The sequence below is a fragment of the Monopterus albus genome, unplaced genomic scaffold (genome assembly GCF_001952655.1).
Source record: "Monopterus albus unplaced genomic scaffold, M_albus_1.0 scaffold429.1, whole genome shotgun sequence".
Taxonomy (NCBI): domain Eukaryota; kingdom Metazoa; phylum Chordata; class Actinopteri; order Synbranchiformes; family Synbranchidae; genus Monopterus; species Monopterus albus.
The window spans coordinates 37,818-62,635 of NW_018128309.1; the positions used below are offsets into that span (position 1 = coordinate 37,818).

The 24,818-nt window shown below is 40.6% G+C and overlaps 2 protein-coding genes across 5 annotated transcripts; both read left to right on the forward strand.

Moving 5' to 3' along the window:
* Nucleotides 1–101: 101 nt before the first annotated feature.
* On the forward strand, nucleotides 102–5,285 carry LOC109952063 (receptor expression-enhancing protein 5). 2 transcript variants are annotated; one of them, XM_020586913.1, is made up of 6 exons: nucleotides 102–259; nucleotides 355–487; nucleotides 3,548–3,641; nucleotides 4,234–4,372; nucleotides 4,761–4,954; nucleotides 5,125–5,186. In XM_020586913.1, exons 2-6 carry the CDS (start codon nucleotides 373–375, stop codon nucleotides 5,129–5,131), a joined length of 549 nt encoding a protein of 182 aa, XP_020442569.1. In that variant the 5' UTR covers nucleotides 102–259; nucleotides 355–372; the 3' UTR covers nucleotides 5,132–5,186. The 2 variants fall into 2 exon arrangements, with proteins under 2 accessions (XP_020442569.1, XP_020442568.1); XM_020586912.1 differs by having other exon boundaries at nucleotides 105–259; nucleotides 4,761–4,929; nucleotides 5,125–5,285.
* Nucleotides 5,286–7,268: 1,983 nt separating this feature from the next.
* On the forward strand, nucleotides 7,269–22,941 carry diras1b (DIRAS family, GTP-binding RAS-like 1b). 3 transcript variants are annotated; one of them, XM_020586911.1, is made up of 3 exons: nucleotides 7,269–7,420; nucleotides 17,965–18,306; nucleotides 18,858–22,941. In XM_020586911.1, the coding sequence occupies exons 2-3, from the start codon at nucleotides 17,998–18,000 to the stop codon at nucleotides 19,143–19,145; spliced, it is 597 nt and encodes a 198-aa protein (XP_020442567.1). In that variant the 5' UTR covers nucleotides 7,269–7,420; nucleotides 17,965–17,997; the 3' UTR covers nucleotides 19,146–22,941. The 3 variants fall into 3 exon arrangements, with proteins under 3 accessions (XP_020442567.1, XP_020442565.1, XP_020442566.1); XM_020586909.1 differs by lacking the exon at nucleotides 7,269–7,420 and adding an exon at nucleotides 8,502–8,697; XM_020586910.1 differs by lacking the exon at nucleotides 7,269–7,420 and adding an exon at nucleotides 14,441–14,966.
* The last annotated feature ends 1,877 nt before the right edge of the window (nucleotides 22,942–24,818 follow it).

Genomic DNA, 24,818 nt, shown 5'->3' on the forward strand with positions numbered 1-24,818 from the left:
TGCTGGGCTTTTTACTTTTAACAGAGTATTTTTACACCGTGGTACTGCTACTTCTACTTAAGTACAGGCTCTGAGTACTTCAGTCCACAGCACAAACCGTTACCGAACCACCTGCTGCAGTACACGTTACTCCCTGGAGCTCTGTGATTGGTCAGAAGCCAACTGTCAAGCTCCTCCCCCACGGTCATCACGACTCGCCGGCGTCAGCAGCCCTGTCAACCACCCAGCTGAAAGTTTTTGGGCAAATTATTTAACCAAAGTAGGTAAAATAACTCTCTGTTTTATTACACGTACTTCGAGCTTCGACATGTGTAACATGCGTTTTGTTTTCTGTGCGGTTTGTGTCGGCCACAGGCTCAGGAAAGCCCGAAAATGAGTCAGTTTAAGGAGCGGTTCGTGAGCCTCCTCCACGAGAAGAACTTTGTGACGGATCTGCTGGCCACGGTGGAGCAAAAAACGGGAGTGAGGAGAGAGTACATCACCCTGGGTATGTTAACAGCTCGGTGAAAAGAAAAGAAAAGAGAAGAAAACCCCAACTTTAAACGCGTTAACGCACTTTAATACTCTGGAGAGAATGAACTTATCTGGGGCTTAACGTCTCCTGAAGCTAACGAACTATTGGTGTTTAACGCTAGCAAACAAACCAGTGTTAGCTAGTTTACATAGCTAAGACGTTGCCAGTCAAACTGTAACTGATAAACGGTTGTGGTCACAATGTTGCACGAGAACCGGTTTCATATCCTGTTGTAATCTTATTGCAGACGACAGACTCATTTTATTACCGTTCTCGAGGTCGCATACCAAAGTCTGTCCAGCTCAGATGCTTATTCTGCACTATAAGGTTAGAGTTGGTGCATAATCCTCCTTGCACACATTGCTGTTGAAAGAACTGCCCCTATATCCCAGGGCCACCACCAACCAGCTGGCCCCGGGGTATTTTAATCACTTTCTGAAATAAGTTTCCCAATGGAAGGAGATTCCCAGATGAATGGTTATTCAGTTACAGGCTGCTCTCCCAGCAAGGTTTTTGGAAATCTAGTTTGTTGCCTCACAGTCAGTTTGCACAGTAAAGTAAATAAACAACACAGACTCCACAGGTGGTGTAGGTTTCTGTAATGAAGCCCAGCCACTGACAACACGATAGCCGCAGTGACCTACATTCAGATGCACTGCCTTTACTCACAACTGTGCCATTTCACAGCCGAACAGTGGTGTGCACTTAAAGGCAACAAAGTTGGATGTGAAATGTTTTCGGACAGACCTGCATCACAAGTGTGTTTGCAAATAACCCTGAGGGTTTACAGCATCAGTGTTATTTGAAGGTTTAGTAATATCCAGCCAATACATCATATTCTCATTTTTTTAACATAAGTCATGTTTTTTTGCAAAGGCTCCTTAAATTTGGTTGTTAAAGACCTGTGATCTAGATAAAGACACAAAGGAACTGAAGATTGAACCTTTACAGTAAATATTTTCTGGTTGGAGAAATGCTTTGCTGTAGAATTTATATACATATATATACTATTAGATAGCTTGCAGCCCTCATCTGAACTGCCCCAAACACGCTTTGACATTTGTAGTTGTTAGGTGCTTATCCACTGGCGCTTCCTGTTATACTAATGTATTGTTCATAAGCTAATAATGACTGGTGTACAGTATAGGTTGGGTTGATTTATTGATTTATGGGCCTGGCTCTACTGAGCATCAGCTCATCTGAAGTATAGTGTAAAAGAGGACAGACCCTTATGATTTCTGTGGACTGAAGTGAGCACATGACCAGAAAATGCCACCTAATCAGGTTCAGCTGGTGTGAGTTAAATCTCAATATGATGTGGACTCGTACATCCATGTTTTTAAGTTTTTTGGGGGTGGGATTTGCCACCCTCCCCCAGCATACAGTACACACAGCACCAAACCTGCTCGCAAAACAAATATTGAGGGCTTTATGCAAATACCTCTTGCTTACCATGTGTTTAGCAGAAGGTAGATCCAGACAGAGCGATCAAATTAAACCATGTTCTGTTCTGTCCTGCCTGCAGAGCTGTCTTTTTATCTTGTTAGTGAGGCAGCAGTCGTTCGTTGCATACTTTGACCACACCTCAGGCTGGTTACAGATGTTCACTGATATGGATTGCATGCAGCAAATTGTTTGCCGCTGGCTAATGTTTACCCGTACTTTGCTTTGATCCGGGCGTGTCGGTGGAAATCACTTACAAAGCAGTGGAACTGTTTAGCTGAGAAATGTTCACGCCGACTCTGGTAACATGAGAGGCCTCATCTCTGCTGTGTATGCAGCCAAACTCACTAGGCCGTTATTTCTTAGGTTCATGTTTTTAAAGCCAGCTGTAACCCTTCACCTACTGGTAACAATAGGTTTTTGTGATGGTTTCATGTTAAGAGGAAGTGGACTTTAGTATAATTACAAGTCATGCAACTCTGTAATGAGTAGTTTGAGTCATAAGATTGCACAGTTGTGTAATGGCTGATTTGCTCCTATTTTCAGTTTTTCCATGTGAAACGCATGTTTTTATCTAAACCTGTAGCATCTACATTATTTCACATGGATGCATTCACTTTTAACTTTCTCCAGGTCATGCCAGATGCTGTAGCATGCAGGTTTTGAGATGTTTCAGAAAAACGTATCCTGCTTATGATTTTCCTGCATAAAGCATCATTGTGCCACCTGTCCCCTTGTGACAGCAGTTCTCTCTGTGGCATCTTCCATTTCAACCAGTTCTTCCAGTTTTGCCTTTATTAGAGAGAGTCTGGCAGAATGGTAATTGCATGGATATTTGTATAAGAGCTGGCACAAACAAATGAGATGTAAAAAGCAGCAAGCGGGTAATGATTAGAGCTGTATCAAAGGCTTTTAGTGCTTCAGATACCTGTAGGACGTGTTGATGGCATTTATGGTAGTTGTATTTTATATCATCTGTTTAGTTGTGCATATATTTGAATAAAAAAAACTGACTTATCTCTTGTTACAGCTGCTCGAAGGTCCTGCTTTGCTTTCAAGGATAATACTGGTCGTTGTCTGTAGACCACCGTTGTTCAAAATCAATTAAAAATATCTCAGCAAAACACAACGCTCCACTGGGTGACATGTTGCTTCATTATGAATTCTATGACTTAAATATTTGTTAAAGTCTAAGCAGCATATAGTTCATACAGAGCTGTGTGTGTGTGTGTGTGTGTGTGTGTGTGTGTGTGTGTGTGTGTGAGATTCAAAACATGGTGCTGTAAAGGAAAACATCACATGGAGTCAGTGGCCATTTTATTAGGTACACCTGTACGATCTGTTGAAATTCGATTATAATAAAAGTCTGCCACGTTTGTCCTAGTCTGCTCCACTGTTGTGTTTGACTTGTGCTTAGTTTTCCTCCTGATCCTGGTACGGTGCTGTGCTGACATCCTGTTATCGGTCAGACACAGTTGACAACAAATTAATGAGGCTTCGCCTGCAGTGTTTTTGCCAAGTAACTGGATAGCCTTACCCTTACCTTTTTGTCTCACCTCTGTGTCACTTCTCATCTTTCATCCTTTGCAGGAGCTCTGGGTTTTATTGGACTGTATCTTTTGTTTGGATTTGGAGCCTCACTGCTCTGCAACCTGATTGGTTTTGTATATCCAGCATATTTCTCGTACGTATAAAGCTCATTTCAATAAATGTCACAATACAGTATGTAGAGAATCAACACATTTAAAATTTGTGATGGTAAAGTTGCTTTTCAACACTTATGTATTACAGTTTATTACTTTATGGACAAGTAATGTACAATTCAGTGGCTATGAGTGCACACTTGGAGTTGTCTCCCAGAACTGTTATGACTTTGTCCAAGGAGCCAATAGATTCTATAGCAGAGCTTTGGAACAAACTCATCTAAATGCAGTGCAAGCATAATTAATTATTAACCAGTTTCCTACTGTGACATGTTAAATGTGTCCTTTAAAAAAAAAAAAAGCCCATTTTCTTTAATTTTGTTTACTTTATGGGCTATTGACATCGCCAGTTTTCAACTGTATGTCATCACTGCATTCAGTTGTTGGTCTCCTTCATGCCTAACAAATGTGCAAATTACTGCATTTCCTGCTTCATAAAAATGTGGGAAGCCTTTAAATTATTTTGTAGAGAATTGCATTATTTTATCCCCCTCCCAATTTGTCACCTCTTAAACACATTACTGGCTTAGTGTGATTCAGTCATGAATCAAACCTGTCCTGCTGTTCCTTCAGCATCAAAGCCATTGAGAGCAGTATCAAGGAGGATGACACACAGTGGCTGACCTACTGGGTTGTTTATGGACTCTTTGGCATCGTGGAGGCCTTTTCAGACATCTTCCTCTTCTGGTTCCCTTTTTACTATGCTGGGAAGGTAGGGTGACCTTTTAGTTTGTAGCACCTTTTGTTTGCTTGACATCACATACTGTCTTTATTTTGCCATTTTCACTCTAGAACTTCTGTAGAAAGGTGACAACTGACTGAAGTCTGCTTTCATAACTATCATGATGTTTTTTTGTTTTTGGGCCTCTGCATCATAGTTGATTCCTGTGGATAACTTCTGTATTATCAAAATAAAGAAAGCATTCATAAATCTGATGAGTTGTAGCCCCATACTAGATGTGGCCTTACCAGATTTTAATGTGGGCAAAATTAAATATATTTTTAAAAAAAAAGGTTGTGTGCTGTTGTTGGACACTGTTGTCCCATAGTGCACTGTACAAATGAAGTGCTTTTACAAGGATCATCTGCTCTCTTCTCAGTGCGTGTTCCTCATATGGTGTATGGCTCCGGTCACATGGAACGGTTCTGACATCCTGTACAAGCGGGTGATCCGGCCATTTTTCTTGAAACATCAGGCCACCATGGACAGTGTAGTCAGCGATCTGAGTGCCAAGGCTAAGAACATAACTGAAACTGTCACAAAGGAGGGTGAGGCACCCACAGTAGTATACATGCAAGTACAGCCATAATTATGTAATGCAGCAAAATATTCGCACAAGCATGCATCACCTCACATATTCACACTTTGGAAACCTATCCTCCATATACTAATCCTTGCATCACTGCATTTTTTTCTACCTTCCTGCATAATGTAGTTCAATTTTTCTCTTTTTGTTCCTTCAGCTGTTAACCGGGCCCTCGACCGTGACCTCACAGATTCACACTTTGGAAATCTGTCCTCCATATACTAATCCTTGCATCAATGCATTTTTTTTCTACCTTCCTGCATAATGTAGTTCAATTTTTCTCTTTTTGTTCCTTCAGCTGTTAACCGGGCCCTCGACCGTGACCTCACAGATTCACACTTTGGAAATCTGTCCTCCATATACTAATCCTCCATGAAGAATGATGATGATCGACTCCCCGTCATGAGGTGCACTGAAGCTTCACGCTCCTGAAATGAAATGAACACTAATTTGTGCATCCACATCAGTTTATTGCCATGGCTAATGCTAAAACAATCTGAAACTGTGACCCTTTTGGGTTCTTCTCTTTACTGTAGTGTGACAAAATAAGCGGAAAGATTCATCAGTGGCAAAAGCTATGATTGTGTACCTGCAGGTTTCAGCGGCACTGGCTATGAAATCTATTCTCCCTCTGAGCCATTTGTGACCAAAAACTGGACCGATAACACTATGGTTATAGAAGCAGGTTGCCTTAATTTGTTTTTATGAACATTTTCTTATGTTGATTAAAACTGGAACTTTTACATGTCATCAGTATCTGCATTGTTCTTAATGTACAAACTTGAGTCTCACATGTGCCAAGCAGTGTTTAAAGTCTGTTTGAGCTACTGTGCTGGGAGGATTCTTACTCAGTACATTTACCTGGGCCACTTCTGTCTTTTTATACCTTGTGTCTTAATTTATCATCTCAATCATATATAATCCAATGACTGTTCATGCACCTATGATTTATGTAACCCACCCCCCCCCCCCCCGCTGCCCCGAATCATTAATGAGTGGCCCGAGTCCTCCCGATTCATAGCAGTGATAAGTCAGGGCAGTTTGTTGCTGCTTTGGTTATAGTTTGTTTCGCAGCACCAAACTTCTCTTAATGAATCTTATCTGCAGTAATTGCAAACACTTCCCAAATATTGTGCTGTGTCTTGTGAAACGGGCATTCAAGTAATAAATTCAAATTTTTGCTATCAGTCTTTCCGGTGTAGATAATTTGAAGTAAACTCTCCATTTAGCATGATTTAAAATGTGATGTTGCGTGAAATGTTTCTGTGGTTCTTTTGTTGTGTTGTATTTTCAGCGAAAAGCTACACTGCATTCAGACAGCCTAACCACCCACTCTTTAAACTGTGTGTGGATCTGTATTCACACTTGAGGGGATCTGAATAGGAGGCTCTTTGTGTTGTAATGCATGGTGGATGGTGTGTGTGATGGCCATATGCTGCCACCGGGAGTGGAAGGCACCCATCTGGAAATGGCTGCTATGAAGACGTCTGCTGGGTGTTTGTATTTCCTCAGCCGCTGATATTGATCTAACAGAAACAGGAGACAAACCAATTATGGCACTGCATTGCTGTGCAGTTTGATCTAGGGCTTTCTACTGAGCGATAAAAGGAGAGCAGATAAAGAGCTGGAGAGAAAGGAGTGAACGTATGAAAGCATGTTTTATTCATGCTGTACACAAACATTTGTCAGCTGGCTTTTTTTCTATTGCAAGTTGCATTTCAGGCACACTGCTCTAAAGATGACATCTGTGGCCTCTAGAAGATCAACCCTGCAGACTGTACTGCCACCAACAGGTTGACATTTGTGTGTTTTAGTGACGTGCTGGGCCTCTGGATGGATTATGAAATTTGAGTCATTTGTTGTGCCCAGATAATTCTGATGACTTTAGAGTTTTTTCCATTTTCTTTCCATATAATTTGGCAGCACATAAAGGTTTTAACTTATTTTGTCTATATATTTGATAGATTGCTCTACAGCATTTTCTGTATTCACAGATCTCATGACTATGAATTTTAATGACTGACAGCCTCTTGAATTGTTTCATCTAGCAACACTCTATAGAGTTGGACATATTTCTGAGTGAAATATGTCAATTGTCGTTGGAGGGCAAAAAGACTATTCTAAAAATAAAGGGACAGCCAAAGATGAGTAAGTAGGTTTATTACCTTAAAGAGCTGTTAGCTGTAAGTGACACTCAGGTTTTGTTTTGAATGTCTTGTTTTTAATTTCCTGTCCAAGCTTATTTTTTTATCTGCATATTATTTTGTTCTGACAAACCCTGCATTATCTTGATCCCCACTTATCTTTTCGTTACCTTCCGCTTTGACCAAACCAATCAATGCCACTTGTAATCACAGGCTGTCTGCTTGTCTGACCGCCTATGTCCACTCTCCGCAGTTCCCCCGCTCACCGACAGAGGGGGCCAAACACAAGGCTGTGTGGATGGAGAGCTGGTGAGTCATACAGTGAGACCGTCACGTACAAACACAGCCTGGTCTGACTCGGCCATAAGCTTTTACTAACACCAGTGATTGACCTGTTCAAATTTATTTCTGATATTAACCGAAATAAACGTTTTTGTTTTCAATTTTTGTCAAAAAGAACTGATAATTCATTTGGGCGTCCCTATACTGGACTGATAGTTTCTGATTTAACATCCGTCTCTTAATGCTTTCTTTGCTTCTTTCCATTACTCCTTTGTTGCTCTGGTGTGTGTGTGTGTGCGCGCGCGTAGAGGAGCTTGTAGCTTGTACTTACTGCATACACTACTGCATTCATTTTTTTCTGGCTCTCTCCATGGTGCTGAAAAACAATGAGTTCGCTCTCCGTGGTGCTGATCCGGGATCAGCCAATGAGATATGACATTTTTAAATTCAAAGCTCTCCAAACTGACTTTACATATAAACTTAATAAAAAATGGCAAAGCATTTTATCATGTAGGACCAAGATAACCTTGCTTGATTATATTACTGACTTAATGATACAGTTATAGGCCTGGTTGTACATAAAAGTACTTGAGATACATCCATCCATGTTTGCGAAACTGAAGATAAATAGTCAAATATCTAAAACTGGAAGAAGAAAAAAAAGAACCCAATAGTTTTTAATTTCTTATTGGTGTTACGTGAAACTGGCAAAAATCTCCTCTGGCCCTGTGGATATCGGTATGTGTGTGTCGAGAAACAGACAAAATCATCTGGAAATAAAATGGGACCCTGCTTAGTTTACATTTTTGACCGTGAGTTTAATTTAATCGGTTGGGCTACTTTAATGTGCTTAGGGATTGTCAGTATTGTTTCTTCTTAGATATTCTATAGAACATGATATTAGACAGTGACTGTACATTAATATTATGAGGAGCCTGTGCAGATTCCTTTTATTTTTGTCAGTTTTTTGTATGAGCTTGTGAAATTCCCGCTGTCGCAGAGACTATGGACCCACACTAAGAGTTTTTTTGAGGAAGTTCTTTTTAATAGCTTATTTTCCTGGCAGCCAACCACTAGGAAGAGTATGAACTGAAAGAAAATCAAATGTGGACAGAAGAGGGAGAGGGCATAGCACCTCCCACGTCCTATCTGTGAGAGAGAGAGAGTCTGCTGTGGTGGTGTTAGAAATCGGACGACATGAGCTCTACATGAACCGCGTAAAATGCTTTAAGACGCTTTCGGCGTATGCCTTCATCCGTCTAAACCAAGGACGAACCTGAAGCGGACCTATACTTTACGACCAGGTATGGAGATACTCCTCATTCCCACATCTTAGATGGAGGTTAGATGTTGGTATTCAGTGGCGCACCCGCGGTACTTCTGCCTGACTGGCTGTTGTGCGCACACGACTCCTGCTGTGCGCCACCAGTGCTTGACAAATGTCATGTTCCTCATTCATCCCGATTCTGTTAATGTAAATGCATCCACGCCGGCTCTTATCGCGACTCACATTTGTGTTCGATAACCTCGGTCGGGGGAATTAAGTAGCCCGTGCCCGCACAGCCATATTGGCAGTCAGGAGGGGAGGGAGAGAGACGGGGCAGAGAGACGGTATGAGGGTCTCGGGATTATCATATTGCTTTGAAGAATAAAGGGAGGTGTATTTGGGGGGCGGGGGCTGCGACTGCGAAATGATGGCACCGCAGCGAGATGGCGATCCTCGGGTATTTATGAATGAACCAAGCAGAGTAGGGTGATCTGTAATGGCGCTGCGCACTAATCTGCGGATCGCCGGCAAGCCCTCTCCTGCCATCCCTTCCTGACTACAGCTGCGGCGGAGATGCACGTCAACATTATACACTAATTATAATGATGCCAGCGTAACACGCAAATTTTTGTGTCAAATGCCATGGTTAATCCTCCATCTGGATCTGTGTTTCTCCTCTATGCCTGATGTACTGTTTACTGTGGGTCTCAAGGCTGGAGGAGAGCCATCATGACATTCAAAAGGAGTTGTGAATCATCTAGGCCTTTGTGAATGTGTGTGCGCATATGTGACTCAACTTCCTGTATGCATTGAACACTGCCAGTCATGGGGGTGTGTGTGTGTGTGTGTGTGTGTGAGAGAGAGGTGGTGTGGTTGCAGGGCTTGAGAGTGGAGAACTGAGATATATGACCATAAATCCTGTAAATAAGCTTTAAAGCATGTGTTTGAGAATAGAGTAGAGATGCAGCATGCATGTGCTGGTCAAGGATTAGGGATAAGTGAAAGTGTGGGGGTGTGTACACGTCCTGCCTGTCCATCTGTCTGTCTGTTTGTACTGAATGGTCACAGTACTGTTGCGTAAGAATACTTCAGCCTGCTGAGGCAGGACAAAGAGGTTACTCAATAACCAGAAACAGCACAGAGAGGAGATGATATTGATGGCGATGATGCTGGAGATGAGTATGGATGCTAATAATTGATGATGATGCTTTTGGTTGTACTGTTTGTAGCTAAGGCCTCAAAAGCTAAACAAGCTTGTGGGAGACAGCTGCTCAGAATAGCCAGATGTAAAGAAAGGTGAATTGTCTTTGAACATCACTTACATTTGCATATGCTGTATCCACAGACTGGCTGGAGATATAGTCCCACAGACACACAAAGTCCAGTTTTTCTCCGTTATGATCAGATCACAGAGCTGGGACCGCACATTTTGCTCTGAGACGTCTTTGTGGCTCCAGAGAGTGAAAAACAAATTATTGGCATTGTCTGGGTAGAGTTTCTTAAATGAGTATTTAGCATGATTTGTTTATTTACTACAGGTTATCTAATTAACTACATGCATGCATGTAAACTCTACCAAGCTTACTACAGTATTACCCAGGTTTACTAAGGTCTAAAAGCAGTTGTTTTTCATGTAGTGAAAACCCATCCAACAGTTTTGTTTTTAACTATTTTCCTTCTACCAAGCTCATCATCCTTGTTTTTTATAAAGTTCATCTAAGTTCACTTATCAAGATCAACTACTGCACAAGGTTTGGAGTCAAACAGCAGAAGCAAGATAAAGAAAAGGACTAATAAATATGTAATATAAATAACCAGTAGACCACAAGATTGATGTCCAAGACATGAATGTTTCTGGCTGATAAGTAGGAAAAATAAATAATAAAATATGCTCCTTTGCTTAACAAAACTATTACCATGGATTGTAGCCTTTGTGTAGTTGTTACTGTGTTGGATGGCTGCTATTTGTAGTGAGTGAAACTGTGTGCACATGCATGCTCAAAGGACTATTCTTAAATAAATAGCGGTAAATCAGTTTATATACTGTAATATGTGTCCTTTCAGCTCGGTGCGTGTATTTGTCTGTCCTTGTTTTTGAAGCAGTTGGTAAAGTAACATACTTAAAAAGGTTAATTTAATCACATTCAGGTGTGTTGCAGCTTCATGTGAGAGGAGCATGCGGCTGTTGATCCTGCTCCAGGCCGTTGTTGTGCCCACAGTTACGGTTTTGTACTTTTTGTAGAGCATGTTGGTTTGTTTAAAGTGAGAAAATGGGTGAACTGTATTCAAACAAATGATTAACTTGGTGGTGTATCAACTCCTCTGTGGCATTTTAATTGTCAAATGCAGTCACTGCACATAATTTCAGGAGTGATTTACAAGTTTGTTTAATCTCAAAAGCATGAAACAATAACAATTCTGTAACTGTGAGTGTTCTTCTGTAAAGCTTGAAACATCCCTGGTTATTTTTATTGAAAAAAATAGTTAACTGTTGTCTCCTGATGATGGTTAAGTCTGGCTGTTGCTTTGAAAGCACAATTTTAATCAAGGGCACCATCAGTGCTGAGCACCTCTAGTATATGACTATATATTGCATAACATCTGCTCTAATTTTGGAACAGGTGGCTCAAATATCAGCTGTTCCTTTCATATAAAATGAAAACTATATTTAAATCATTTTTAAGGACATTGTGAAACCTGGGGAAAGTATTTTGTGGTTAGAAATAAAGAAACATGGTCAGTTTCATTTAATCCCAGTTGGATCATGGGAGTATCCAGAGTCTGGAGCAGAATTCCCATGTTGTTTCTGCTTTTAACCATCTGCATTATTATCAGCCCTGGATCAAGTGGTATTATTTAAAAAAGCTGTGCCTGGTTGATCTTTCCTGTAGAAACCAGTGGAGTTGATCCAAAGCCACCAACCCTGTCACCATCTGTCACTGCAGCCAGGCTTCTGACACACACTTCACCAGGCTGTAATTAATGCCTCAGGCAGGTCTGGGGCTTTATAGCTTCTAAAAATAGGATTTCTTGAAAAAAAAAAAAATTCTCAGTTTATTATTAGTGCTAGAATCCAAATTACTTTACCTTTCTTTGGGTCAATGTTATTGTTATTAGCCAGGCGCCTGTGTGCTTCCCAGATTGTTGGACTGAGGTATTAACAGAGAGTTCAGACGGAGCAGTCCAGGGTTCCTCCAGGTCAGGCTGAGGCTCAGTACTAAAGCACACTCAAAGACTAATTACATGGGAATCTTACACTCAGTCATGTATTAAACTGCTGCCTAGAATCAGTATAGTTATGGTTAAAATGTTTAATAACAGCTCAGGAATCAATCTGTTGTACGGGAAAATGTCTTCCTCTTACCCTGTGCACATTTACTACATTTTGCTTTTGGCTTATTAGGGATTAGTTGCAGGTAAATTGATGCTTTTATATACATACTTCAGTCTCATCTAGCTTGTAAAGAACTCATCAGTAGAAGGTATTAAAGTATGTCAATTTATTTTTCTGTCCTGAGACAGAGTCAGACCAAACTTTATTCTTTCTCCTGCCATAGCACAGTGCAGACATTGTGGAGACGGACTGTGTAGCTGTTATGAACCATGAACAACATTGTCCCAGGCTCAGGTTGAGCTGGCGACCTTTGTCACATCTTAACCTTCCTCAGGTTGAAGATGTTTATCATGCTTATCGTTGTCTCACATGTTCCGGCCAACAGTTAGTCAGTAAGTTTGGTCTGAAAGAGCACAAATCTCTCCTGTGTACTTCCAACTACAACACTGCCTGTTCTGGTTCATAGATGGCTCTTCTGCTGCAAAATGCCAGATGTAATGTTTATCAATAGAAAGATAAAGGTCACTTTTATTATTTATGTGCCTGGCTCTGCTGATATTCTCATGCCACAGTGTTAGTGTCCGTGCAGGCTGAGTCGATGTGCTTCAGGAGCTCCATGTAGTTTTATAGGGAGGCCGCTGGTAAATTAAGTCTTGGGAAGTGTAGCAGGCCAGAGGAAGCTAAGAGCAGTGATTATGACCACATGTCTTGTACCTTCTAACACACACACACTCCATTCATGTAGAGTGGTGTATACTCAGCATAGACTGATACACATATTGTAAACATTACATACAGATGCGTGTGAGAATACAGGTGTATTTTCAATCCTTTGGACCATAGAAATTCTTTAAAACCAGCTCTGTTTAAAAAAACATAAGGTTCAAGATTTTAGAAAAAATTAATGTTTGCTTTCTTACTGTGTAAAGACTGGAAATGGGGACATGGCTAGCTGCTCTGGCCAGAGGTAACAAATCTGCCTGTGGAATCTGTCAAACAACAGCTTGTGCTTTTATATGAGATCATGAGCCCATTTCTGTTTCTTAGCTGGGCGCAGTGGCTTCCTGCAGTGAGTCTGCCTGGCAAACTTGGGTGCAGTAGGTGCTGGATTTTGTTACCAGGCTAACCGTTTCCGTATTTCCAGTACTTGTGCTAGGAAGAGCTAAATGACTGTCGGACTATACACCCAGGAGAGTTGCTCTTTTCATCTAAACCTCAGCAAGAGACCTAATAAATATATTTCCCAAAATGTCAAATTATTCCTGTAATTTAAAAAATAAAATGCTCCATCTAACACTGCTTCACCAAATTTCTGAAGACCAGATATTTTGTAGGTTTTCATCCAACAACAATAAAGAACCAAAGCTGAGATCTATTGTATGCGCTTCATAACCCATTATCCAACTACTAGCAGACATTTTAAACATAAAACCAGTAAAACTGCCACACAACAATGGGTGGTACACGTTCAGAGGAGAGGATTGGTTATTCTGGTGGATTGCAAACACAGTATCTCATAGATTTAGTTCTGATGAATATGAAAGTAACGTTTCCTGTCTTTGCGTCATCGCCCACCAATGCACGCACACACAGGCACAGAGTGATGTCTTATCACTCCTGTTTTGATCCATCTATAAATTTAGCTCTAACAGACTATCAGAGATTTTAAAACAAGCCCATGTGAGATATGGGCTCTCCATTTGTGTTTTGTTAATGGGTGTGAAAGCTGCATCGTGACTGAATGTGTGAGACTGAATCAACATTTAAAAACAGAACCTCTACAGTTTGCTCAGACCTAATGAAAACAGCCAGGTCTAAAAATTGCCTTGCTAAAGATGCAAATTCATTCCTGTGCTAAAACACACACACACACACACACACACACACACACACACTTGAAAAGCTTGAGCTGATGTGTGCACCTAGAACAGGGAATCTTCTGCTTGACTGCACAGATGCAAACACACATCTCAAACACACACACATGCTCATACACTGTCTGACAGCCTGGCAGAGCAAAAAAGAAAAAAAGAAAAACTTGTGCAGGTTTCAGACATTGTGATAAGTGTGTGTGTGTGCAGAATGGTTCAGAAAAACCTTGAGACAAAAATGAGCTGGTCCTGTAAAAATCTTATCACCAAATTGTCGTCTATCAGCAGCATTCCAGTATCCACAGTTTGATTAAAACCCTTTCTCCTCAAGATACCATGGGACCGCTTTGTGGGTGTCTATTTAATCACGCTCTTGATCTGTTGAATGGCATTGCGTTTGATGTTGGTTAATGCTCTTCCTTTGTGCCGTGGCGTAAGTGGCTCTCTTGAGGGAAATTATGTGCATATTTTCACTAAAGGTGACATTTCCCTGCTTTCCCTGTGAAATAAATAAGTGGAGCGGGCTGTGCCGCATCTATTTTCTGACTGAGAGGAGAGGAGGCCTGTTAGGTCTGTGCCAATGCTATTTGCTAATGGAGTTTGGCTGCACTGCCACAGATGCATTTATATTACACCATTAATTCATTAAGGAGCTGCAGTCCTCTCATTTCAAATACACCAAGAGAAGAGGAGGAGGAAAGGGAGAGCGACAGCTTGCATTTGGGAAGAGTGTCATTAATCTCAGAGGCCTGGTGTCTAGGACAAATGGTGAAGGAGCAGAAGTGCCGCGTGTGTGTCGTTGTGCACCTGTGTGTAGTTATAGCTGCTGGCAAAGGGAGGGAGACAGCTAAATTTAGTTCAGATGAAAAAAAGGGTGGGAGCAAAGGAGGGTTTTGATGAGGAGGATCACTGTCGCAGAGCTGAAATCCCCGTCTAGAAAACCAGCCGGCACCAAGCGAGGCAGGATGACAGACTGACAGGTCCTAGACAGACAATCCCCACCGATCAAAGCCACAGCGTCCTTAGCTTATTTATCAAACAGCATGGACACCTAGGGAGCGAGAGAGCAGGAGACAGGAGAGACAGCAAGAGGAAGCTCAGGTAGGAGGTCAAAGGAAAACATTTTCAACATGCCATAAATTAGGAGAAACGATTAAGAGGATTAGTATCAAGAGCATGTGCCAGTATGTGGCTCCATCATAACTGCACCAACAAATCAGCTTTAAAATCCTGTAATATTATTTCTGCAGAACTTTGTCCAGTTGTGATTTTTCTTTTTTCCAAATGGTTTATTATAACATGGGTTTTATTTTTGTAATGTTGACTCTGGTTTCGGTCTCTAATAATACAAGTGTTCTCAGAGGCTGAGATTTGGGAACACAACTCCACTGCTCTAAAAATAAGTCAGACAGGACAAGAAATCATGTGTTTAGCCAATTTTATTTGAAATAGAGAAAAAAGACTTTAAAATTAGGACCTAAAATGTTTGTCAGTAAACTGTAACAATTACAACAGTCTTCCTGGTTCGACTTTGACCTGGCTGTTCACTAAGGGGATTTATATATGTGTATGGTTTAACTGTTGGATTTTTACTGTCTGATCATCTGATCTGTTCCCAGATATTGGCAGTTACTGTAAACCTGCACTAATGATTCTTTGGCCTCCAGGAGCCATCACAGCAGCTGTAAAATTTACACTGATACACCATCTACATTGAACGGTGATAGGGCAAACAGATTTTATCACAGCACCATTAGCAGTCATTTGGAGTTGGTCCACCTGACTAATGTGAGGACAGTATTCACCTTCCTATCACTGTTTTTGCCCTTCACCAGCTCAGGAAGGAAATGTCTGGCTTTCTAGCTGCTAAATGCTACGCTATGGTCACCAGCTAGGTACTACAGTAACTTGGTCTGTATGTCATCTGGTGGTGAGTCGTGTACAGTGAAGTGTAGCACGGCTTTATTTGCTGAAAAGAGATGCCTGATGGGAGTAGTGAGAGTGAACCAGGTTGTGAAAGTAGTAGGATATAAAACCAAAACAAATAGTTGAAAGATAGTAAAATGCTCTGTAGAGCTGAGATGGGCTGCAGAGTTGTAAACAATAATTGTGGTAATTCTCCAGGAAATGGATCTAAATCAATTCTTTAGAGTAACTGTCTCATTAAAGCCAGGATTTCGAGACAACATAGACAAGGTTGTTTTGAAGCACGTTTGACATTTTTAATAATTTTGTCTCATGGTATTCAATCATAATTTAATAGAGAAATATTTAAACAGGCTTCAAACTTGAGCACTGAGAACTAAAGCTTCTATCACAGTGGAAAATCTCGTTGGCAGACAATTTAGACAGATTTTTGAAAGTATCCTTCACTATCTCAAAAAATGCAGTGTATCATCCTCCTCCTAAGGCACAAGACCAGAGAGTCATTAAAAAAGATTTTCAGCTTATCCACACCAGAGTGAACAGTTTGCATGCATATGAGCAGAGCACACAGGCTCACCTGCAAATTAAACTGTGGCTGTGTGTTCAGCATGGATATAAAACACTCTTATAGTTCGCCCTTACTTACAGCTATAGATTGACCATAAAACTCAAGAGGTGCTCCCCAAATCCCCATTTGTTTTGGACTCCTTGACTGATATTATCTAGAACCTGGCAATGCAATTACAGGGACCATCAATAGTGGGTTCCTGCAGTGGAAGTGTAGGAGAAATCCATTTATTCCATCTGGTATTAATGTGAATTTATTGTTTCATTACAGCTGGAACTTAGAGAGCACTACGTGATCACAACTATTTTATTATGAGACCTTAAAACAAGTTTAGAAGGGAAGCAGATAAAGAATGTATCCAGTACAATTTATAATCATGCACAGACGCTCATCAGTCACGCAAACACTTAGAAAGATGGCAACAGATCAGACGCAAGGGCGTTGTTCAGATGCATATGTATGTATGAGCTGCAGCAGGTGCAGCGTTGCTACTGACTACTAACCAGTTTTTAAAGCTTTGGAATCATTTGTTTTTCACTTAATGTCAATAGTAATCATTTTAAAAACCTGACTGCACAATTTAGTTTGTTTTTTCTGTTCTTTTTTGTACACTGTTTAATTTCAGATTCATTTAAAATATAATCTTGGCTTCCTTTCAGTTCCCACATTATCTTAAACACTAAATGTACATAGCAGGTATTTTGTAAAACAAGCAATAACTGATTTGCCTTAAAACTGCATTAGTCGATGTTTGGGGGGTGGTGCACTTGAGGGCAGTGCAACAAACTGAAATATATTACTGATATATGCTCACCTTAATATGGCAAATACAGAGCGACATTAACGTTCATTTGGATTCTTGTTTCTGTCGAACTGGTGAATTAAAGCTCAACATTAACTCTGGTTTTATCTCTGTTTTTTTTGCTATTTGCAGCAATTGGCTACTGGCTCTGATCAGTAGTAAAGAGACAACAGAGGGGCGCTGATATTTTTGTCAGCCTTGTTATGCGCACTTTAAACAAATGTACAGTGTGTGGACACAATATCATGCACATATCCAACTTAATGCAATCTAATACAGTAGTTCTGCTTTTGTGGAGCTTAAAATGTTCTGTCATTGTGTTAGGGAGGTACTATTCAGTCATTTCTAAGGCTGTCATTTGAGATTTGTTGCATTGAAATGCATTGTAGGATACATGAGTTCATGTTACTGTGTCCACACTCGCAGGCCTGGGGATTATTCTCCCACCCTGCAGCGACTCTGCCTTTGTTTCATTCAGCCACTGAAGTTGATAAATGATGAAACGCTGGAATGTTTTTGAGGTTGAAACTGAGAAACTCTGACTGTGCAAACGGTATTGATTAAAGAAATGTCCACGTCAGGTGAAACACTTGGAGCCTCACCAAACTCATCTTTTTTAATTTGTGCTCTGGCGTTCAGTCACACCACAAGGACAGACAAAGTGCTTTCACATCCACCGGTCTTAGGCCGAGTCCTGCCAACACTTCTCCTCCCCGCTTTGTATCTGCTGCTGCTGTGCTGTCTTTTTGCTAAAATCTTCTCCTACTCTTCCCCACTGTGTCCTCTCACCCTCAATGTCACAGGTGTAACACTGTCTTAAGCGTGAGGGGGCCAGAATGCCAGAGCAGAGCAACGACTATCGTGTGGTGGTGTTTGGGGCAGGGGGAGTGGGGAAGAGCTCCCTGGTCTTGCGCTTTGTGAAGGGCACCTTCAGGGACACCTACATCCCCACAGTGGAGGACACCTACCGCCAGGTGATCAGCTGCGATAAGAGCGTGTGCACCCTTCAGATTACTGACACCACGGGGAGCCACCAGTTCCCAGCCATGCAGCGTCTGTCCATTTCCAAAGGCCACGCCTTCATCCTGGTCTACTCTATCACGAGCAAACAGTCTCTGGAGGAGCTCAAACCCATTTACCAACAGGTCAGGAGTGTGTGAGTGTTTATCAGTGAGAGTGGAATTTTCCTACAGAAACTGATAAAGTATTGTATTATTTATGCCGCCACAATTTTACCTAATGACCCATCAACACATGGGTTGTCTTTATTAACAGCTTATTACTGATCTATAAAGACTTAGTAAAGACTTGTACCTTGTATTATAAAATCTATAGGGACAATAACAAAAAATTTCATGATACATTATGGCACTATTTTCACATTGTTTTCTACTAATTTCTGTTGTTTGAACATATTTTTTTCATTGTATTTGAAACAGTCTGTAATTACTTGCAGACCACATTATGTTTGTTTCATTTAGAAAGTGATAAATTATGTTAATTTTAATTTAAATGGCATATTGATATTTATCTGAACTAAAGCAGAATGGATATTAAGGATAGCTACTACCATAAGCTGTTTTCTCAAACGTGTCACTAGTCTTAAGACTACCACTGAAATCTACATTATACTGTGTACGTATCTGCAGCAAGAACAATATCAGAAGTTTTCTTTATTTTCCCTCCTCTGCTGCAGGTCCTGGCCATAAAAGGCAACGTTGAGGCTATTCCCATTATGCTTGTGGGCAACAAGAGCGACGAGACCCAGCGGGAGGTGGAGACCAAGGATGGGGAGGCCCAGGCCAACCAGTGGAAGTGCGCCTTCATGGAGACTTCGGCCAAGACCAACCACAATGTAACTGAGCTCTTCCAGGAGCTCCTCAACCTGGACAAGAAGAGGAACATGAGCCTCAACATCGATGGCAAACGCTCGGGGAAGCAGTCCCGCGCTGAGAGACTGAAGGGCAAATGCAGTGTGATGTAAATTCAGGAGAGAAGGAGAAGTTAGATGAAGGTAAGAGAGGGAGGAGTAAATAAGGGAAAACAGAGGTAAAGAAGGAAGAGATGACAGAAGAAATACTAAATGTATAATTCAGAGCAAAACATCTGGAAAAACAACAGAAATCTCATCATCCACATCTTCCTCTGTTTGACTGGTCCATTCATAAACACATCTTACATACAAGAAACATCCAGGATACATCTATGTACATTCTGCTAAAAAGGAGAAGAGTGAGAGGCAAATTAAAAAAGAAACGTGTCACACATGAAAACCTGTGGATGTCAGCCATAGTCAGAAGCAGTGTGGGTGTGGACTCTTGCATCGTCCAAGTGCCAACAAACCTGACTGGGGAGCTCATCAAAACCTTCAATAACGACTCCAGACTGGAACACTCTTCGAATAAGACCTAAACAAAACATTGTGTCACCCCGCTACACTCATGTCTCGTTCCCTGCTCAGCTGTTATTATCCCAGCACCATCATCCTTTGCATATCCCATATTATAACAACTGTAGAGAAACAGTAATGTATATGTAACAAAGTCAACAAGTTATTTAGCTCACTCTTCTGTTAGAAACACTATTTTAAGAGGCGTCCATCATGCTAGTAAGCACAGAACTCAAAAAGACTGAGACTGCTAGCATGAATGACAGCAGCAAAACATACAACCCAGCTACATCCCAGAGTCACGTCTGAGGACTCTGACGTATACAAGCATGGGATATTTAAATACGTTCCATCTAGTCCACCCATGCCCTGCCCAACTAGTGTCAGTCAGAGAAATTGGATGAAGATTGAAGCATTATGGTGAAAAATTTGTGTTGACGGGAGAAAAGAATCCATCTTCTCATCCTAATCATTCCGGGAAAGAAAAACCAGGCCCTTCTTCACCTTTATCAGCAGCTCAAGTGCAAATCATTTAAATGTTCTCATCTGAAGCGGAGAACCATCCAGTGACAGAGCATGCGCACATGCTACTGATATCATGCAACAATCCTTTTAAGACTCTCATCTAGCATAGAATAACTGGACTGGAAAAGAAGCTGGACTCATCAAAATATGAAACAGAAAAACAAATCTGCCTTGCTGATAATAAGCCTGAATAATCATTGCCAAGCTGGGAAGGTGAAAGCAAACTGGGATGATTTTTGGTTCTGAGGTCAGGAATGTCAGTTTGCATTGGCACTTTTCATGTGAAAGTTTCTCTTTTTTGCCTTTTTTCTTGTTTGTTTGCTTCTAGAAGCTGTTTAAATTTGTGTAAAGTAAAAAAGAAAACTTAAAAGCACACAGAGGGAACAATACAATAACAATAAGGGATGGATATAAGATTTCTCCTTGCAGATTATTCAGTGCAACCTGAATTTGGTGATTCTGTTTCCTCTTTGGTTGGTTTGGTTACATTCTCATACACTCATCCAGGCATTTGTAAGCAGGAAACAGAATGAGTCACACACACACACACACACACACACACACATACACTCAGCATGTGCAAAGACGCATTCATGCAATTGTCTAAACAACACACACACACACACAGCTGTGGTCATCAGTCTGACTAACAGCTGTTAATGATGACATACAGGGCTCGCTCAGCCTGAATGCCCTCATGTTGCACTTTATGACAGACACACACACACACACACACACCTTTATTTTGCCATATTTTGCCAACATTAAGTATTAATGATCTTCGCTTAGAGCCATTGCTCTATGTCCAAAGTGCATACAGTATACACACCCTTATGTCACACAGGAGCTCTGAATATTGTACACAGTGTACACAGGACAGCCAAAAGCACAATACTTTTTTACCAACATATCTATTTGTACATTTCTTTGTTTCTCTGTTGTATATGTTTTTTTCTTTTTTGTGTGATTTCCATCTTTAACATTTATTCTTTAGTCCTGAACACGAAGGAACAATCTCATCATGACTGTAGGTACAGCTGTGCTCAGTCTTGGTGTAGATAGTTTATTTGTCTGGTACACGGTACCTTGAGTTTGTGGTTCTGCTGAACAGCAGGGTATCATGGTATGACAATTTAGCTGTGTGCAAATATGATGTGACCTCCACAGGATCACAGGTTATAGGACACAAAGGAAGTTCAGATTACTTGTATACTTTTCTCCATCTCAGGTGGTTTTAACAACGATTTGGGTGGAGGAAAATCTGCTCCTGTACTGTTAAACCCAAAGATACAGATGATCCCCCTTTCACCTGTGTGTCCACCTCTCTGGTAACAAACAGAAAAAAATTAAGGAAAAGCACAGCAACTGTTCTCATCTGTCTCCTTTTCTATTTGTACGTGTGCAGCAGAATCAACAACTGGGCACTTTAGGGTGACATTTTACTTGAAGACTTGCTTATTAATCAATAATGCCTCATTTATAAGCACCATGTAAAATGTCCCTCCTGCAGTATTCACACCGCCAGACTCACATAAAACTATTTCAGATGTTTAGTTATTGTAAATAAACATATGATAGTACAATGACATGTTTATAGGAACTTCAAGTAAGATGTTACCCATGTAAAGAAAAAAGCGTATCCACTGTCTTTCTGGGAAAAGAGTCCTTTGTAACGAGAAATGTTGTGACAGTAGGAGGTTCTGTGTTACTACGTGCTGTAATATACAACTTAATAATGATGCTCATGATATATTGTATTTGACACGTCCACTCTCATCTATCAATCAGCTAAAACTAGCAAAATGTGAATATGTAACTAAAGGGCCCTCTGGCCTCCATGACTTTTATTTCGAAACTGGAATGGATCCATTGTTATCAATGTGTTGTACTTTGCACTAACGTGAGGTCCTCTGAAACCGCATTGTAAATCTACCCTTTACCTGTTAGATGCCAGGGATGCTCAACTGTACTTTTATTTTTCTTTTTTTTCCCCATCAGTTTATATTTCAAAAATAATACGTGTGAAACAGATCTGGGTTAAGTTGTATTTATAATAGTTTGTCTTAGCATGGTTTTGCTTGTTAAGATGCCAGATGGCTGGAGTACAACCTACCTAATGTGTCCATCTGAAGCACTAAAGCTAAAAGCGAAAGCTCGAAATGACCTGTGACGACTATCAGAGGCAGCTCTGGTCTGATCTGATGTGTAGCTACAGGCAGCAGTGTTGTACGCTCTGCATAAATATCAGCTTGACACACACATGTGGTTGCTTCACTGAAATGCCAGATTGCGAGTGCATGTTTGTGCAATCTGTTGTTCTGCTGACGTCTACAGGACATGACGCCGGTGTTCATGTTCCTGCATGGAATATGATACAGCAGGCAGGAAAAACAATGAGGCAGTATGGACAACAAGCTGGAGAGAGGGAGGGAGCTGTGCTATTAATAGAAACAGTGTGAAAATATGGAGTGCAACTTCAACTATGGCCTACATGGTACTCAAATGTGCTTGTGGAAACACGGTGAGAGAAGGTGGTGTATGTGAGCGTCCGTTGGGTTTTTGTGCTCTGTGAGTTAAATGCTGGCATGAATCAGGATAGATACCTCTAACCCCATCCTCCTATGGGATGTCTAATCTTACTCATCAGTGAAGCACATTCACTGCTGCCCTGTGTGTGCATCCATATATGTGCGCAATCAGCCACCTATTTGCATTCCTTCAGTCAGGCCTGTAAGAGTGTGTGCATGTTTGTGTGCTGCTGTTGTGCCATCTGATGAAGTGTCTGTCAAGATATTTGAAGCTTTCCTGCGGAGAATGCCTACACATTCTGCATGAGTCATCCTGCACTGCTCAATACACAAACACGCACACATAAGCATATAAATCAGGCATGGAGGTAAAATAGACAGACCACATACCCTCAGTTAGACACACACGCACACATTACATTCACACAGGCCCTGTCAGTGAAAGCTCATTTGCCCACTAGCTGTTTTTGTGCTCTGCGCTGTTGTCCACTGTCACCACTATGCTTCACCACAAATCAGCTATCCACCCCCTGAAACTCTGAGTTTCTTTCGCAATTATCCCTCCTGTTTTGTTTGTTTGTTTGTTTGTTTGTGAGTCAGATGCAGTTGAACATACTGAAGGCTGAACCTGCTCACATCTGATTGTGGATAGTTGTAAATGTGTGCTCAAAGGACTTGATATTTCAAAGATGAAAGAGGAGAGTGTGCAGAGTAAAGAAGGCTGTGGTGGGAGGATGCTTGCATTTCTTATGGTCAAAGCATCCGATCAGCAGCAACTCATAAAAGGAAGCATTCACATCAGAGGAGAGCTACTTGGTGTCAGTTTTACAAGCTACCATAAAAACATTAAAACCCTTTTTTCCAAAATACATTGTAATTTTCTGTTCAAGAAAAACAAATAATTGACTTTTAAACTGAAAATGTATAGAAACCCAAAAAGTTAGATTAGATGAATGAATAAGCTATTCTAAAATTATGATTAAAACCAGACAAAATATATAATAAAACCATGAAGTTCACTTCTTAAATAATGCAATAAATGTTTCAAATTCATTTCATCTTTATGAATTTGCATTCTCTTTAATTTATTGCATGCCATTTTTATTTGGTCTTCAGAGAAATCTGCCTTAGTGACAGTTTTGGTTTAGAACCAGGTAAATTTCACCAGTTATTTGCTGTCAGCGAGCGGGTAGCAGGTCCTTACTGGTCATGTTGCTAAAGAGTCCTGTAGAGCCAAGGAAGCTTGGCTCACATGTGTTCTTCCGTAGCAGGATGGGAAATATGACCCTGTTAACCTCTTCGGCACCCCTTTTTCATCTTGTCCGATTGCCTCACATCCTTTTCTTTTTTTTTTTTTTTTTTAAAATTTTTGTTGCAGACAGGGGGCATAAAGTGGGGCTTATAGACTTTTATAGTTTGGTACTATCCTGTCACTGGTTATTAATTCCTGCATGGTCCCCATTGGTGTTCCAGCCAGCATGAGAACAGGAACACAAACTGTGAATCATCTCTGAATTTTTTTTTTTTTTTAAATAAATTCCTCAGCACCATTTACAGCTTCGGTTTTGCAAATGGTTCATTTCTTTTTAGCACATATTGTTTTTTGTAACTTATTCTCAGTTGTTTCTCTCTCTCTGTTGGGACTTTTTTATTTAACTAGTTATGATGTATAGATATTTATTCTAGCAATAGTCTTCCTATTAAGATATACTGTGCTGATGCATCCTCTGAATAACTGAAAATAACATATATATAAATATATATATATATATAGATGATAATAATAATCAAATCTGCAAAATAAATTTCCTAATGAAAATGTGAAGTGAGGAGTCTTGTTTCTTGTGATTTGATTTGTCTCCTCTTGCTTATAACTTGTCATCATGGTTTGCCATATTTTGTACAGATATTCATGGACACCTTATAGGATGAATCCAATACCTTTGGCGACCTTTACCTTTTCATCTAGAGCCACTAGGTTTTTGGTTTAGAAGGAAATATCTGGATAACTGTGGTGGGTAGGTTTTCAAGCCCTTTAAGTAAAAGTAGTAATACTGCAATATTAAAATATGCCAATACAAGTCTTGTTATGAAAATGTCATTTAAGTAAATCTGCAGTGTTTTAGTAATTTGGGTTGTCACAGTGGTGAAAAAAGAGCATTATTTTACCCAGATTTGTAGTCACATGTGGCATGAAATGGAACTACTCAAGTAC